Below are 16,186 nucleotides of genomic sequence, written 5' to 3'. Positions count from 1 at the left end.
AACCTTAAGTGATCTTGTTTTCATTTTACTTTTATTTTTGTCTTGTCTATGTTCAGATGGCAACTGTGGCCCAATTCAATCCTTAGAGATCTGCCTTGTAAGACTGAATATGTTAATGTCCCCCTCCAAGTCCAAGTAGTTTTAAAGGGCACAACGGAAGTATACTTTTTAGATGTCTGTATCCCAAAATCCATTGCACACCATGCACGCACCATTCTTTATTTGAGCATTTCTTTTAACTCATGAAGTCATGAAATGTCAACCAGTAGTTTGGTGTATGCATTGATTGTATGCAGGTGCTAATCTTTCACTGGTCAATACAATATATCACTACTGAAAAAGCAGCTGATATAGTTACTTAATGGAAATCAGACACATGCTTTCTTCCGCTTTCGTTACCAGTTGGAATAGGCTGCGTATTCCAAAATCACTGGTTACTTGTTACTTGTACATATTGATGAGTAACCTGGTAGACTTGTCAATTGTCAACAGCCTCTACTTCAAACTGAGGAATCAGGAGACTTGCCTCACTCACTGGCATAGACACTGTGTTGGCAATTCAAGTGTAACCTATTTTAAGACTCAGTTCTCAGCTTTAGAAGATGATGCAAATCCCAAAACTGCACCATTAGTGTAGGTTTTGGTGAGGATAGACTGTCTCACTCTTCCCTTCACTCCTCCAAAATGTGTTGAAGATGACACCTTTTTTTTAGGACACGTCATTCAAAAGAGGTGGCATCTGAATTGGCACAAAGACAGTGGGGGATGTGGCAAGTAAGCTTAGACTAAACATCTATCAATGCATGTCTGTGACAGTACATAGCAATTTAAGCCTATAAAATAAATGCCCGGTCATTTGTTTCATTCACACTCAAAATGGAGCTGTAGCTACTGGTTAGTGTTTTGTTTGCTTTGAGCTTGTCCGTGCATCCTAAAGCACTGCAAGGCGGGAACACATTGGTTAAGTCCAAATACTGCATCATTCTAAAAATGAGGTTAGTCTGTAACTATGTAATGTGTTAAGATGTCTAAGCCCTCAGCTTTGTTGAAAAAAAACATACTCATAAAATTAAAATGTGTCATTTAAAGCTAAATTAAAATGTGTCTCTAAAAAAATTAGTTTTTTTCGTGTCACACTCTGGCTAATATGGAAATAGTTGAGGAGGAAATTGTCCTAAACACTCAGGGGCAAAACGCTAATCCATGCTAATTCAATACAACAAGCCTTTAGGTAATCTACATTCACTCCCACCGGGCTATTTGGAACAAACACATTTTTCAGGCTTGCATTGGAGCGTTCCGGTTTGATACCAATGCAAATGTTCACACTTTTAGCCCATAGACCATGCAGAGCAGCGAGCCAGCAAGCCCTTTGGCTCAAGGATTACCACCCCCAATCCCCTTCAGCTCAGACATGGTCAGGGAAATTGAATGGAAAATAAGCAGGGATGAATAACCATATGAGGAATGAGGGGAGGGCAACGGAGAGATGCCAAGGACAGCGTTGGCTGTGTTGGAACACATGCAAGTCAGTGTGGTGCAGATGGCAGGGATGGATGTCACCCAGAAGAGGGTTTGAGAAGTGGGACAGGGAGGAGAGGGGAGGGACTCAGAGCAACAGCAGTACACACACACACACACACACACACACACACACACACACACACACACACACACACACACACATGTTCAGTGAAATCAATGCAATTCATTACAGGTCCTTTCACTGACCTTTTACCAGAGTTCTTCCCCACTGTGACTCTGGCAGACCTCTGCTAGTGTCACACAGTAGGCCGAGTCAATCAACAAACTGATCATAGAACAAGCTGTCCTGCGCTCTCAGACTTTCAGCACCATGGACAGAGCTCGAATCACTGCATGTACTTTCCAGCACTGTTCTCCCTTGTATAGGTCTTTGTCTGAGCAGTAGTTTATTTTGTTTGTATCCCCCCTAACTGTCTGTCTGCTGTTAGCAGTAAAGTTGCTTGTTTTATAACTTGTATTAGGCATAATTATCATACAGTTAATTACAATGGGACCTCTTTTTGGTAGCTTTGGCCATCAGTTATAATAACAACAATTGCCTAATCCGGTCTGTGAACTGTGATTGGTGTATTAAACAAGCAGTTTACTTTTCTCTTCTCCTCTGAATAAGCTTGGCTAACCTGGGTGTTTGTTTGAAACCCACATACGTGTCTGGCTGTTTGTGTTTCTTGCCCAGCCTGACTGCTTTTAAGTGATGCTGGTGCCTCTTAGATCTCAGCAATTGACTTGGTTGAGCACAATGATACAATGGAACATGTGTACGCAAAATTCCGGCTGCTGTAATTGAATTGAACCGTGCTCTCTTTTGCAATAACTCCCACCTCTGCACTCACACAGTCGCATGAATTCCCACCTGGAAGCTGCACAGAAGAAAAAATAAACAATCTAATCCGCTGGTTAGGGGATTGAATGTTTGTCCTTTAGGCAATAAAATCTGACAAATATCATACAAATATATATATATATATATATATAAATATATATATCATACAAATATATCTTCAACCATATCTAGACCATACTACCTAGAATTTCATATAACAGTTCAGACGGACACAGCTCAGATGAGGTTGTTGGTACATGTAGGCATGTACAGCTGCCTCTTAGCTTGTCCTTTTCTTTATCAACCTTACTTACTGCCTGTCTGTCTTCTATGCATCTCTCTTCGCTACGCTATAAGCCCAACCGGACCCCTTTCTTATTTTAAATATACAGGTGTAAGGAGAAACAGAAGCTGTTGCTCAATCGTTGCCCGTCATTATATCCTTGTTTCAACATGGCGGAGGCAGAGTGCCCACAGAGAAGGCTGATTGATTTGTAGAAGTGCAAACACAGCCAATTACTCTTTAATGCCACTGAGTGAGAGCCAATTCAGCCAGCAGCTCTCCAAGCCGATGCTACGCTAGAAGACAGACGCACACCACCACTCCCTTCATTGCAGGCAGAGTAAGGACAAATGACAATTATCCAAAACTGCTCCCAATCAATAAGTCACATTCTTTTTTGAAGTACGCCTCTCGGTGCACATCACATTAGCACTCATCAGAGCCCGCTTTGAGAGCCTTAATAGCAGTGACTCGACAGTGAAGTGGTACAGGATGAGTAAAATCTCCTTGACACATTTGAAGGTGTGTATTTCCATGGTTCCACTCTCGCTCCTGGTGTTGGTAGGTGTGAACAGATATAGTGGGTAAAGTAAGCAGAAGCTGTTAGTTTTAGCGGATTAGCCGTAGCGTAAGGGCAGGTGGAGGCACATGGTTCTTTCCTAAGCTTATCTGAAAACTCAGGGTAGCTTCTCACCAAGCGTGCACACACACACACACACACACACACACACACAACCATTTGTACTTACACACTTACAATCCTACTGGAAGCTCTGTGGGCAGACGCTGCCCTTGATTAGCTCGCTTCCAAGCTCTTTGAATATGATTCCTGCCATTTCTCACTGCAGGGGTCTGTTTATGTCTGTTTGTAGCTGCGGCCCTCCCACCACTATAAATCTCCCAGCCTGTCTATCTGTCAGTCACTGTATCGGTGGGTAACACACAGAAGCCAAATGCCCAGCTCATCTCGGCTCATCTGCTAACATATGATAACAGCTACTGCTATCGGCCTCAGCAACATGCAGACACAAGATAGGTTAAATCCTTCACAAATTACTTCCTAAATCGCGGATGTATGAGGTATGGATACAACATTATCAGCAGTGACCATCTCAGTTAACCAGGCTAATGACGTGAGGACACAATGTATGGGAAGCATGTACTGAATCAGCAACCAAAGCCTACAAGAAAATAACTTCGGGAAAAAAGTGACAGGAAAACCAAAAAAATTACATGTAAAGGGTCAGTTCTCCCAAATAACAAAACAAATTAAAAAAAATGCTGGTGAAATCTAGCTAGTTTAATTGTTTCATTTGAGGTTTCTGCAGCCATCCCAGTACAACGTTGGTAAATGCAATTTAGACTGCAGGGCAAACATCATTGAAAATGAAATGTTAGAACTCCCTATTAATAGTTTTCAGGAAATGATCTCCAAGCAATGAGGTCTGTTACATTATATAGAGACGCTGTGAGTCTGCAAATATGTGTATATGTTGAACCTTTCTTTTTCTTTCTTGAATCTTTTAATGCCTCCACATATCCACATCAAAAGTCTATTCAGCTACACTCTAATGGGGTAGACATAAATGTCCCTAAAAAGGAAGTTTATTTAGGTGAAAGTTTTGGAAATAAATAAATTGTTTCGGCGCCAACAAATTTATTCCTAAACCGGCTCTTTAGATATAATGTAAACCACTGCATTGACACATCTCAGACTGAGGTGGCTTCATCAACTGTTAGCAGTAATAGTAAGCTCGGAAGTGATTTCAATCCAGCTCATTTGATTTCAAATCAAGCTTATTTTCAATGAATGCAGCTGGATGTAATCAACGCATTTTGGCTACAGTTTTTAAGATGACCCATACACGCAATTAATCTTATTAAAGCAAATCCATTGCCGTGAGAAAAACATCACTTTTCTTTTTCAAAATGCTGCAGCTGCACAAGACATGTGCACTGAACACTCCCATCATGTTTTACTGTTTGATAATTTTCTCTTGTCTTTGTCTTTACTCAAATATTAGCTTTTTTCTTCTCAACGTGAAGTATGAAAACGGGCCACACGGACAATTTAATTAATTGCCTCTTGCCTCCACCGAGAATCTGTCAAGAAATATGGCGACACATCAATCCAGATATAAGAAGTCACTTCAAGCGCCTCCAGTTGCAGCAACTGTGGTGCTATTAGCACAGAAGTCACGGCATGTTATCGGTTAGTGTTGAAAGCTGGAGAGAGAGAGAGAGAGGGAGCAAAGAAGAGAGGAAAAGTTTGAAAACTGCTGTGGTGTCAGCAGAGATTGACTTGAGATCAGGGTCATCCATAAAGTGCCTCCACACACACACACACACACACACACACATCAGAGAGTCAGTCACTCTGAACCCAGGGAGTTTGTCGCCTCTGAGCTAAATGAAAGCGAGCTGAACAAACAGAAATAGCCCTGTTAGATTTCATGTGTCGGCCTCACACTGGGCTCTAATCTTATTAACCATAACAGGGAGAGAGAAAAAAATACAGTTGTCTGTGGGCCAAGTAAGAACTGCAGAAGAGGAATTCAGCCCTATATTCAATGACTGGTACAGCAATGTGAAGTAGTAGAAAGGTTTCAGCACGTCTCATCAAATGCTAATGTTAACTTATACGAGTAAATGTAACATAGGATAATCCACCTTTATATGCAAAAACAAGGGCCAGTCGGTGTACGAGTTTCACATACGAGCTGCTGAAGACACAATAGGAGCCAATGCTGCTATCAATGCTGCACTCTCCCAAGGAGGCGATGCAGTGATAGAGGCTTTAATTTGAAACATGGAGGAGAAAGAAAAGGCACAGAGGAGGCACTTGAGAGAGGCTGTTTAAGAAAAAGAAAGAACAAAGTAAGCTTCCTGCAGAGTGGGAGATCGTTTGGGTATATTGAAGAAATGAGGTCCATTCTAAAGCTGAGACCACACGCAATGAAAGGGAAAGCGTGCACTGTGTAGGTGCACTTTGGTTCAACATTACATTCATGCTGGGATTTCAACCCGCCGTGGGGAATAAACTATACAGAGCAGCCACGATGGTAACAACTAACCATTTGAGAGGAGGGTCCCTGCGGCACTCGGCAAGGAAACAGGGAATTATGTTGTTTGTCCTCAGCTGATGCAACTATTCTCAACATCAGCCGGTGTGACACTTTCTGCATATGGAGATTCATTGTTGGTGGGCTCAAACAAATGAGTTTCAATGGGACAACAACACACTTCTTTAGGGTACTATTAACAAGCTTTCAGCAAAACAACAGCAACATACAGTAGGTCTGCCAGAATGCGAAAGATACAACTGACAACATAAACAAGAGTTGATGAGGATAACACGCCTATGATAAGAGAACACAACAAACAGGATCAATGTTTCTTTTATAAATAGTATTCAGTGCTTTAAGATCGGTCTGACAGCGTTCAGATAATTCCTATCACACATCTCTTAACATCTTTGATCCCAAGCTAGTTCTGTTTCACTATGTACTTATAAATGGGCTCAGCTACAGTATCTATATAATGTAAGTATGCATGCATATACATGTACAATAATCATTTGGTTCCAGAATTGGGCCTTTAGGCCATGTCATTGCCTGCCCATTATGTTTTTTATGTCCATGCTGTTGCTATGGGGCAGAGCCAGCATTAAGCTCAGTTGGAGCCTTTGAGTTGCTGAGTGTCGACAAGGCCAATTAATAGAATCCACTGCTTCCTGATAAGAAATCAGATATCAAATATTTCCTATTCTAGAAGGAGAAGGAGCAGCTATCCTAACATCCAGAATGCAAAACAATGCCTCAAACTGGACTGATTGCCTATCTAGAAAGACGTCAGACAATATTATACGGATAATATCGATACAGTGATACATTACAATTGAGTCCATACCTCACCCAGGCCTTGGTGGGAGGCAAGCAAGGCAGAAACCTTCATGAGCTGTGTCTATGTTTCTAAATGTGTGCATATTCTGCATATACAGTATCTCACAAAAGTGAGTACACCCCTCACATTTCTTCACATTTTTCTTTATATCTTTCCATGGAACAACACTGAATAAATGACACTTTGATACAATGTAAAGTAGTCAGTGTACAGCTTGTATAACAGTGTAAATGTACTGTCCCCTTAAAATAACTCGACACACAGCCATTAATGTCTAAACTGCTGGCAACAAAAGTGAGTACACCCCTTAGAAAAAATTTACAAATTGGGCCCAAAGTGTAAATATTTTGTGTGGCCACTGGCCACCATTATTTTCCAGCACTGCCTTAACCCTCTTGGGCATGTAGTTCACTAGAGCTTCACAGGTTGCAACTGGAACCCTCTTCCACCCATTTATGACAGCATCACAGAGCTGGTGGATATTAAAGACCTTGCGCTCCTCCACCTTCTGTTTGAGGATGCCCCAAAGATGCTCAATAGGGTTTAGGTCTGAAGACATGCTTGGCCAGGCCATAACCTTTACCCTCAGCTTTTTTAGCAAGCCACTGGTCGTCTTGGAGGTGTGTTTGGGGTCGTTATCATGTTGCAATACCACCCTGCGGCCCAGTTTACGAAGGTTGAGTGCACGTGGTCAGCGTCATACACAGAGGTTGGCTTTGGAAAATAGACGTATGAGTGCTGCCAGCATTGCTGAAGGGCTTGAAGGGGTGGGGGGTCAACATGTCAGTGCTCAGACCATACGCCACACTCTGCATCATACTGGTCTGCATGGCTGTCATCCCAGAAGGAAGCCTATTCTAAAGATGATGCACAAGAAACCCCACAAAAAGTTTGCTGAAGACAAACAGACTACGGACATGGATTACTGCAACCATGTCCTGTGGTCTGATGAGACCAAAATACATTTATTTGGTTCAGATGATGTTAAGAGTGTGGAGCGGCAACCAGGTGAGGAGTACAAAGACAAGTGTGTCTTGCCTAGAGTCAAGCATGGTGGTTGGAGTGTCATGGTCTGGGGCTGCATGAGTGCTGCCAGCACTGGGGATCTACAGTTCATTGAATTCTAACATGTACTGTGACATACTGAAGCAGAGCATGATCCCCTCCCTTCATAAACTGGGCCGCAGGGCAGTACTGCAACATGATAACGACCCCAAACACCCCTCCGAACGACCACTGGCTTGCTAAAGAAGCTGAGGGTAAAGGTTATGGACTGGCCAAGCATATCTCCAGTCTTAAACCCTATTGAGCATCTTTGGGGCATCCTCAAACGGGAGATGGAGGAGCGCAAGGACTCTAATATCCACCAGCTCCTTGATGTCGTCATGAATGGGTAGAAGAGGGTTCCAGTTGCAACCTGTGAAGCTCTAGTGAACTACATGCCCAAGAGGGTTAAGGCAGTGCTAGAAAATAATGATGGCAAAACAAAATATTGACACTTTGGGCCCAATTTGGACATTTTTTCTTAGGGGTGTACTCACTTTTGTTGCCAACAGTTTAGACATTAATGGCTGTGTGTCGAGTTATTTTGAGGGGACAGTAAATTTACACTGTTATACAAGCTGTACACTGACTACTTGACATTGTATCAAAGTGTCATTTATTCAGTGTTGTCGCATGGAAAGATATAATGAAATATTTGAAGAAATGTTAGGGGTGTACTCACTTTTGTGAGATACTGTACAGGCACATTTAGGATCTCTCTGGGATCAAGCAGATGGCTTTAAATATTAATATGTCCACCACATTCTCTTGGTGGGTGTTGACATCTGGCCTGCGTCATAGATGCAGCGGCAGACAGACCCCGGCCATGAGGATTTTTTTAAACAGAAATCACACCTCTTCATCAGTCAAATGTGATGCAGAATCACTGTACACATAGGCTTCTGCTGATATCAACCCAACGTCTCAGTAAAGTGTGTCTACTCAGTTGTCGATAAATACATGTACAAATATTCAGTTCATGATCAAGTACATTTGGAGTAAAAGCTATCCAGAATCCAAAGGGGAACTGCTTGTAGCTATTTCAGCATGACTTTCTATTGTGCAGATCAGCTCCTTGTGTTGTCCCAACAGCAACAAACTCAAGACCTCTTGATCACATATACACAATATAACTGCCACTAAATGGAACCTATGGTTCAAAGTATATATTCATTAATCCAAGCCTAACATAGTTATTTATAAAGTTAATAAATACACTTCAAGTGATGAACAAAACTCTTACTCTCGGGAAAAAAGAGGCGGTGTGCCTCATTCAACACATCTCCAAATTTTTGACGCATCACAGGCCATATCCCAGCCAAATATCCCATTGAGAATAATTAGGTATTCAGTTCATAAAACGGGACTAATTATGGCTTCACAAGGTGACTGAATGCAATACAGAAGGCTCAGGCCGGGCTCTTCAAAACCCTCCAGTTTCTATTCAAATAACCCTCCGATGGCAAGTAAATAATCTCATATTCAATCATTCTGCTGCACATTAAAGACTTTATGAGGATAAAATGATCTAATTGAATAACAGCTTGGAGCCACAGCCAGACACGGCCGCCTGTTTATAAAATACAGCGAGAGGAAATTAATTTGGGTCTGTAAAACAACTATTAGGATATCAGCGACAACCCCGACAGACTTCTGGGCTTTGTTTATGACTCAAATAAAACAACAAAAACGAAAGGGATTAGCCCAGTCTGCTGTGTAAAACAGGTCACCCCTTAGCCAATTTAAATTGGAGGTATAAGAGTTAAGTGAATATCACCATATTGTACAGAAGGATTCCAGCTTATCCATTTACAATACTTTCAGCTGCCTTTAGGGAGCAACCCCCCTAAACATGGATAACGCTGCCATTGCCAATAATGGAGCGTCACGATTTACATAGTTGATCTAACAATCAGCGTTTCCCAGCCCTGGCTCATATGGCGTAGGGCCTGTTGTGGATTGGAGAGGAGCTCTGGGTAAACCTCTTTTACCATGCAGATCAAATAGAAGCAGACGGACTTGGAGGGCTTGTGGCTAAACCGGCTCTCTGCGTGTTTAGTGAATTCAGTGTGCTGTGGTCTCCTACCCAAAGACAACTGCAACCGAAACATCCAGCAAATCCTTCAAATCCGACGATTGCTGCTCCCAAGCCTCTTAATCAAATAAGGCCATTAGCTCCAACACAAGTACACTGGGCCCCCCAACACACACACACACACACACACACACACACACACACACACACACACACACACACAGTGGGATAAGTACAACAATCAGCATTCCGTGAGCACCATAACACTACTGGCAATGACATTTTTATGTTTGTTGTTTTCATATATATTTGTATATACTGTATATTCCAGGTAAAGGGAAGCACGCCCTACAATAATGAACACCAGTTCAAGATTAAAACCACTAAAGATGGCACATGGGCCAAACATGTACTCTATGGACCTCAAGTTCCAAAGAGTATAACAGAAGCTTTTCTATTAAAAGTGAAGTTTAAATCTTACCAGAACTTTGATTTAAGTAACAAAAATAAAAAAATCTTGAGTACAAGTTTCATTATAACCCTAAAGGCATGGGATTTAATCAGATTTATTTGGCATACACTCTTTTCCCAAAGTAACCTAAAATACAGCTAGAGCTCAATGCTGATCACACCAAAATAAAGGTCTAACTGCATTGTCATTCGATAACCATGTTTGGTCATAGCCGACCACACTGCTTATACATGGCACTCATTGGTCCACTGTTAGCCATGTACAGTATCATGTCACAGACTCATGATATTAGCTCATTGCAAATGTCACTCTGTGGCCCACAGTGAGCTCCTAAAATGGGGATGATGAATTCAACACTGACACACTGCCACACATGCATGCTGCTTTCAACATCCCAAGACAGTAGACACTATGAGCCGGTGACATGACCCCAGCTCGGCCTCAGCACGCTACAGAATAGCAGTCCTACCTTCGCAGTACGTAGAATCCCCATGGATGGAGGCATAGCCGCTGTTGCATTCACACTCTGATTTAGTATTCCGGTTTTTACACTCAGAGTTTTCTCCACAAATGAGTCCCTCTGCGCAGAAGTCATAACCTGGAAGACAGGGACAAAGGAAGCCTCGATTTACTTTGGTCTTAAAAGTTGCTCACTCAAGGCAGTGAAAAGTTGAGTACGGGCACACACACAAAACACAACCGCACACAGAGATAAAATCAGACAAATGCACAAACATAGCAACCTTGTTCCCTGTCGCCCCCACAATACTGTGGAAGACAAAGGGCCTGCAGTATAAAGTTTAGCACTGCAATAAATATGGTGCAATAACAAAAGTTTTGACTTTCATAAACAGAAAAACCTGTTGCATCCAGCCAAAGAGTCAGTAGTATGCAGCTCTGTAGCACAGATGACAGTGTGTGGTTCAGGTGAAGGGACAGCCCACAAGATGCTGACTCTGTCGGTTATAAAATGGGTCGGCAAGACATGACAGCTGCACCTCCAACACAGAAGTTTCAAAATAAGAGTACGTAGAAAAATCATTCATAACACTTCTGAAATAAAACACTCCATAGGCTGCTTCTGCCTCTATGAGGAGATAATAGTGTGGCAGGGAATGAGAGCATATGGAGGGTTGATTTGCAAAGACAGATGCACCTCGTTCTTACAATGGATAACGAATGAGCAGTTTGACTGATATTCCACAATATTGCACGATCAAAAAATAAATAAATACAAATCTAATCAACCCAACACATATAAACAGGAAAACACATATGAAAAATGAATAATCATGATTTAGGGAGGTAATAAACATTTTTTCAAACAACTCATGTTACTCTGTTGGGGAGAAAATATGAATGAGTGTGATTAAAACGCCAATTGTAAACCCTTATAGTGGTGGTGGTTGGTGGTGGTGAATGGCAGATTTCCCCCAGTCAATGCATGTGTACCAAATGACCAATCATTTGTCAATGTTAAACCAAATCGGACCGAAATCCTGCATATGTTTAGAAAGGTGAGTAGATGGATAGACAGACGCAGTGAGAATCAGTCTGACGAATAAGGAAGCAGAGGACAGACAGAGAGATGATTGTCTTCTTGCTCGGTAACTATGAACTGATGTAGCCCATCATATCCTGTAATGAAAGCCAGGCTGGCTGCACATAAAAGCCCTGAGAGGCAGGGAGCCTGGGGAGCCATTACTGAGGAAAGAGCTGCGACTGCATTATTCTACCCCACCCCCCTCCCCCTCCCCATCCACCCTCTTCGGTAGCACCCCACATAAGGGGGTGTACGCATGTACAATGGCACACACGTGATTGTGTGCATGCATTTGCTTAGATTTTTAGTACAGTAGATCTGCTCCAAAGACATCACTAAAGGGAGGGAAAAAGATATTGCAGCTGTGATTGAGACACTCATAAGCGCGCACACACACACGCGCGCACACACACACACACACACGCACACACACACAGTCTCCTTGTTGTAGAATTCTTTATTTTTTTTCTATTTCAGTGAAACAGAGGGGTATGAACAGTCTGGGAATATTGTGTAATTACCAATTGAGCAGAGCCAGTGTGCCTTTGAGGACTCGACAGTGAGACACAAACACACAGTGTGTGTGTGGTCACAAAGCACTGATTCACACACAGTGGAGAAGAGGTCAGGGTATGGTCTGCAAATAATGACCGGCTCAGAGTTTTAGCGACCGTGTGTGTGTGTGTGAGAGAGAGAGATAGGGCTGTAGGGAAGAGTGTCTTTAATCTTTGTTAGCTCTTACTGTATAAACCCTCCTCTCGCCAACACCTCTCTCCTCGTTTGCTGTCCTTTCTTCTATAGTATAGACCTTCCCTTCCTCCCACTTCCCTACTATCGGTCCCATTTTTCTTTTTCTCAACACAATGCATTCAAGTCTTATCTTTCCTTCATTTGAATCTTCCTCTCCCATCTTCCCTCTATCTTTGCTCTCCTGCCCTCTCACTTCATCTTTCGCTTTTCAGTTATTCCTCTCTCAATATATAAGGTATTATCCTCTCCTTTAACTTATTTCTCATCTTCCTTTTCTCTTATGATCAAAGACTTGTAGGTCACCTATTATTCAAAATGCAAATTGTTATGTTTTTCCAAACATTAATATGCGTCACAGAGTTGACTAGAGACTCCCAAGTATAAAAGATAAATAAATAACTATAAAAAAGAAAATCCAGATGTCTCTCCCCTTATGATGGCATAGGGGGGAAGCCAAGCCCCCTCATTAACAACCTAACTAAGCACTACACTTCTAGTACTTTTTGGAAGGCGGGACTTAAAGAGACAGTATCTAAAACGGAGCGTTTCAGACAGACACTGAGAGGAAGAGATTCAGTAATGGCACATGGGAGAAATATAATTGGACAGTATACCACCATGAAAACCGTTTCTAGTGGCAACCGCAAATTACAATTTTGAACCTGGAAATGGGCAGAATATGTGACCTTTAATGTTTCCTTCCCTCTCCTCTCCTAACCTTGTCTTCTCATTACATTATTAACCTTTCCTCTCCCTCTGCGCTGTCTTTTCATCTACATCTTTCTATAAACACGCTGAGACGGAGGCATGCTGCTTATCTAAACTAAACGAGAGGAGCAATTTCCCCTCGCTCAGAATCACGTCACAGGTTATTTTCTTTCATTATGACCTCCTACGGGTTGTTTATTCTATGTATTTACTGAATTACCGGTGGCCATTTACACTGTAGTACCTTGCTGCCAAAGCGGCGGGGGAACAAGCAAATTGGCATAGCAGGCGCTCTATAACAGACAGAACAATCTGTGCTCTGATAGGTATCCCGGGCCAAAAAAAAGCATTCATACTTGATGGAAACGTGAGAGGGAACAGAATGATTTCTAAGGCGCAGGCTGAATAAGTATCCTGCTGTAGCCTCATGGTGGCAGGGGGATTGGTGCGTGTACACGTCCACAGAGAGAGTGATTAAGAAGAGACACACACCTCGACAAACATTGCAGCATCTGCCATCTGGTAGGATCTGCTCAGCGATGGTGCAGTTGAGCTCCGGACACGTTTCTGTGACTTTCACCATCAGGCCATTCTGGAAAGACAGGACAGGAGGGAAAGCATTAAGATTTAAAAAGTTGGGGTTAAACGTGTGAAGGTGTATGCATTCATGTCGAAGAGATGCATACAATCCTAAAATAGAAAACAAACAGTTGGCACATTAGTAGTCTTTGGGTGACCATGCAGTTTCCTTAAAAACATGACACTACAGAGCCCATCCAGCCTTTTTACTGTATTCAATTGTGCTTTGTCCACCTTAGCATGCTAGTGTTGCAGCACTGCTCTCCTGTACAGAGGCTGGGCTCTACAGTGCGGTACTCTGCTGTATGTGTGATTGAAAATTAATGTGTGTGAATGTGAAAAATGATTTGGGTGCACCAATTTGCTAAGCTCCGACGCAAATTATCATTAGCAAAGATCACTGTGTCAAACATGTAGCGGTGACAAGCGGCAGCAGGTCAGTTTAATTAGAACTAATACTATGAGTAACTTGATGACAGGCCAACATTTCATTTGTCTGTTTGTGTGTGTTCTTCATAAGCTAGTGTCTGTACTCAGCTGAAGATCGTTCTTACGGACTTTCACCCTGCAACACCATTGTACAACCATGTATGTAGTCCCAACTACTCCAACAGAGTGGTAAGTCTTCTCTATAGAGGGTTGTAATCACGTTATATTAGTTATTTAAGCTTACAAATACAATATGTTTTAATAATGGCATAAATAAGAGGTGTCAGATGAAGTGCAGCTGTTATTTTTAATATGCCAGACACATATTTAATTAAAATCAGATGTAAGTATCAGATTAAGCTACTTATTGGCAGATACCCAGCCTTTTAAGATGTGGATTGGGATCATGACACAAAAAAATTGATGTAGCCTACGAGGAAATAAGAGGAAGAGGAAATAATCATTGACTCAAAATGTATCTCAAGAAAACAAAGTTGTGTTGATTTTTATTTATTTTTTAAATATCATAACCTCCTTGTTTTACAACCCAGTAAAGCATTCTTAGTGTAACCTTGTTTATTCTTTTAACAGTAAATATATCGTTTTACAGTTATCTGCTCCCGCATATATGGCCTGTTTATGGAGCTACATTTTGCCAGTCGGAAACGTATCATTTGAAAATATCGCAAAAAGTAAGAGTGACACAGCTCTTGGAAAAAAATGCATTATGCTTGCCGGCAGTTTGAAAGGATTGTTTACAGATGTTAAAAATTGCTGCGCTTTTAAAATACTCCTGCTGGATGAATGAGGGCTGCCATGACAACAGAGAAGGTGGAATGTAAAGGCTATACATTCGGCTCATATTCACAAGGACGGCATGAATACAGATAAGCAGGTAAGGTTCAGATATGCGCCTCCCAAAGAATAGAAACAAGCAGGTATATACTGTAGATCCCTGTATCATCTTCCCCTGGGCCTTCCCATACAAATAGCAGACACACACCAGCAGCAGCCGGGCTGGTATGTTAGCGCTCCAGTGTTCCAATGCGATGCCTCTCAAGGTCTGTAGTATTGACTCAGGTCCCTTAGATTCTCCTTCACAACTTCCTTCAATTCCGTGCTTTGCTAGGAACATTATTATATTAACATTATTTTCCCGTGAACTAGTGAGAACTATTATTTTCATCATAAATGAATAGTACACTTAATGAATGTGTGCTGCACTTATCAGATTCACTTTTTACATCAACCCCACATAAACACATGGAAAGAAACGTATGTCACATATGTAACTACGGTTCTTACTCCAGATGACCGCCAGAGGTGGTGCTTTAGCCCTGGAGAACTCTGGCGGTCAGTAGGAATGAAATAGAACAGCTATTTCTTCTAGAAGGGAAGTTTATCAAGTTCACGTAATTACGCAGCAATTGCTAAAAAACATACAGCTTTGATCTCTGGGCCGGCAAGGACCCAAACACAGACAGGAGGGACCCCCAGAGAGCCTACAAAACCAAACATTTTCAGCCCCCTACACTAAAAAAAGAAATTAGGCTACAAATTGGTCATTTAGCGTTAACATCCAGGAGTGAGGAATGGCAGTAATTGCTTGAAGTTTACAAGCAATATAATGATGTTTTTCGAGGTGCCTAAAGGGCTAATAATGAGTCCAGGAATCCCCTGTGTGGCTCTTTGTAGTCGATTACGTGCACAAAACGCTAATTTTCTCCTTTAAATTGTGTCTTTTTAAGATAAATGGCTTCTCAGTGAAGAAAGCTCACCTCTGTTCTTTGCCGGACTGGAATAATGACTTTAATTATAATCCACGCTCTGATGAAGCTCTAATTCAAATCAGGCCTTTGTGTTTGTGTATACGTTATTCTAATTACCTGGCAATCTCGCCATTAGAAAGAAGAGAAAGGCAGTGCATGTGCGTGTGTGTGTGTGTGTGCGTGTCTGTGTGTGTGTGTGTGTGTAGAGGGTTGTAGGTGGTACTAATGAGGCCTGCTAGCTAATTGAATAACAATAGCTGTGAGAAGTCCACCACACACAATCATTACACATGATGCTGAATG

The 16,186-nt window shown here is 41.9% G+C and overlaps 1 protein-coding gene across 1 annotated transcript in view; it reads right to left on the bottom strand.

The window, feature by feature from the left end:
- The window catches only part of LOC307270509 (protein kinase C-binding protein NELL1-like), a gene marked incomplete at its 3' end in the record, with an annotated part of 185,522 nt that overhangs the window by 95,408 nt on the left and 73,928 nt on the right, over positions 1 to 16,186 (bottom strand). Inside the window, exons 11-12 of the mRNA XM_080053488.1 lie at positions 13,599 to 13,698; positions 10,575 to 10,703 (exon numbers count right to left, since the gene is read on the bottom strand). Coding sequence (XP_079909614.1) covers positions 10,575 to 10,703; positions 13,599 to 13,698 — 229 coding nt within the window. The remainder of the gene's footprint in view (positions 1 to 10,574; positions 10,704 to 13,598; positions 13,699 to 16,186) is intronic.

This window comes from Ammodytes marinus (genome assembly GCF_949987685.1).
Source record: "Ammodytes marinus genome assembly, chromosome: 1".
NCBI lineage: Eukaryota > Metazoa > Chordata > Actinopteri > Uranoscopiformes > Ammodytidae > Ammodytes > Ammodytes marinus.
Note: the sequence above shows the minus strand (reverse complement) of the source record. Positions and strands in the feature narration are given on the sequence as shown.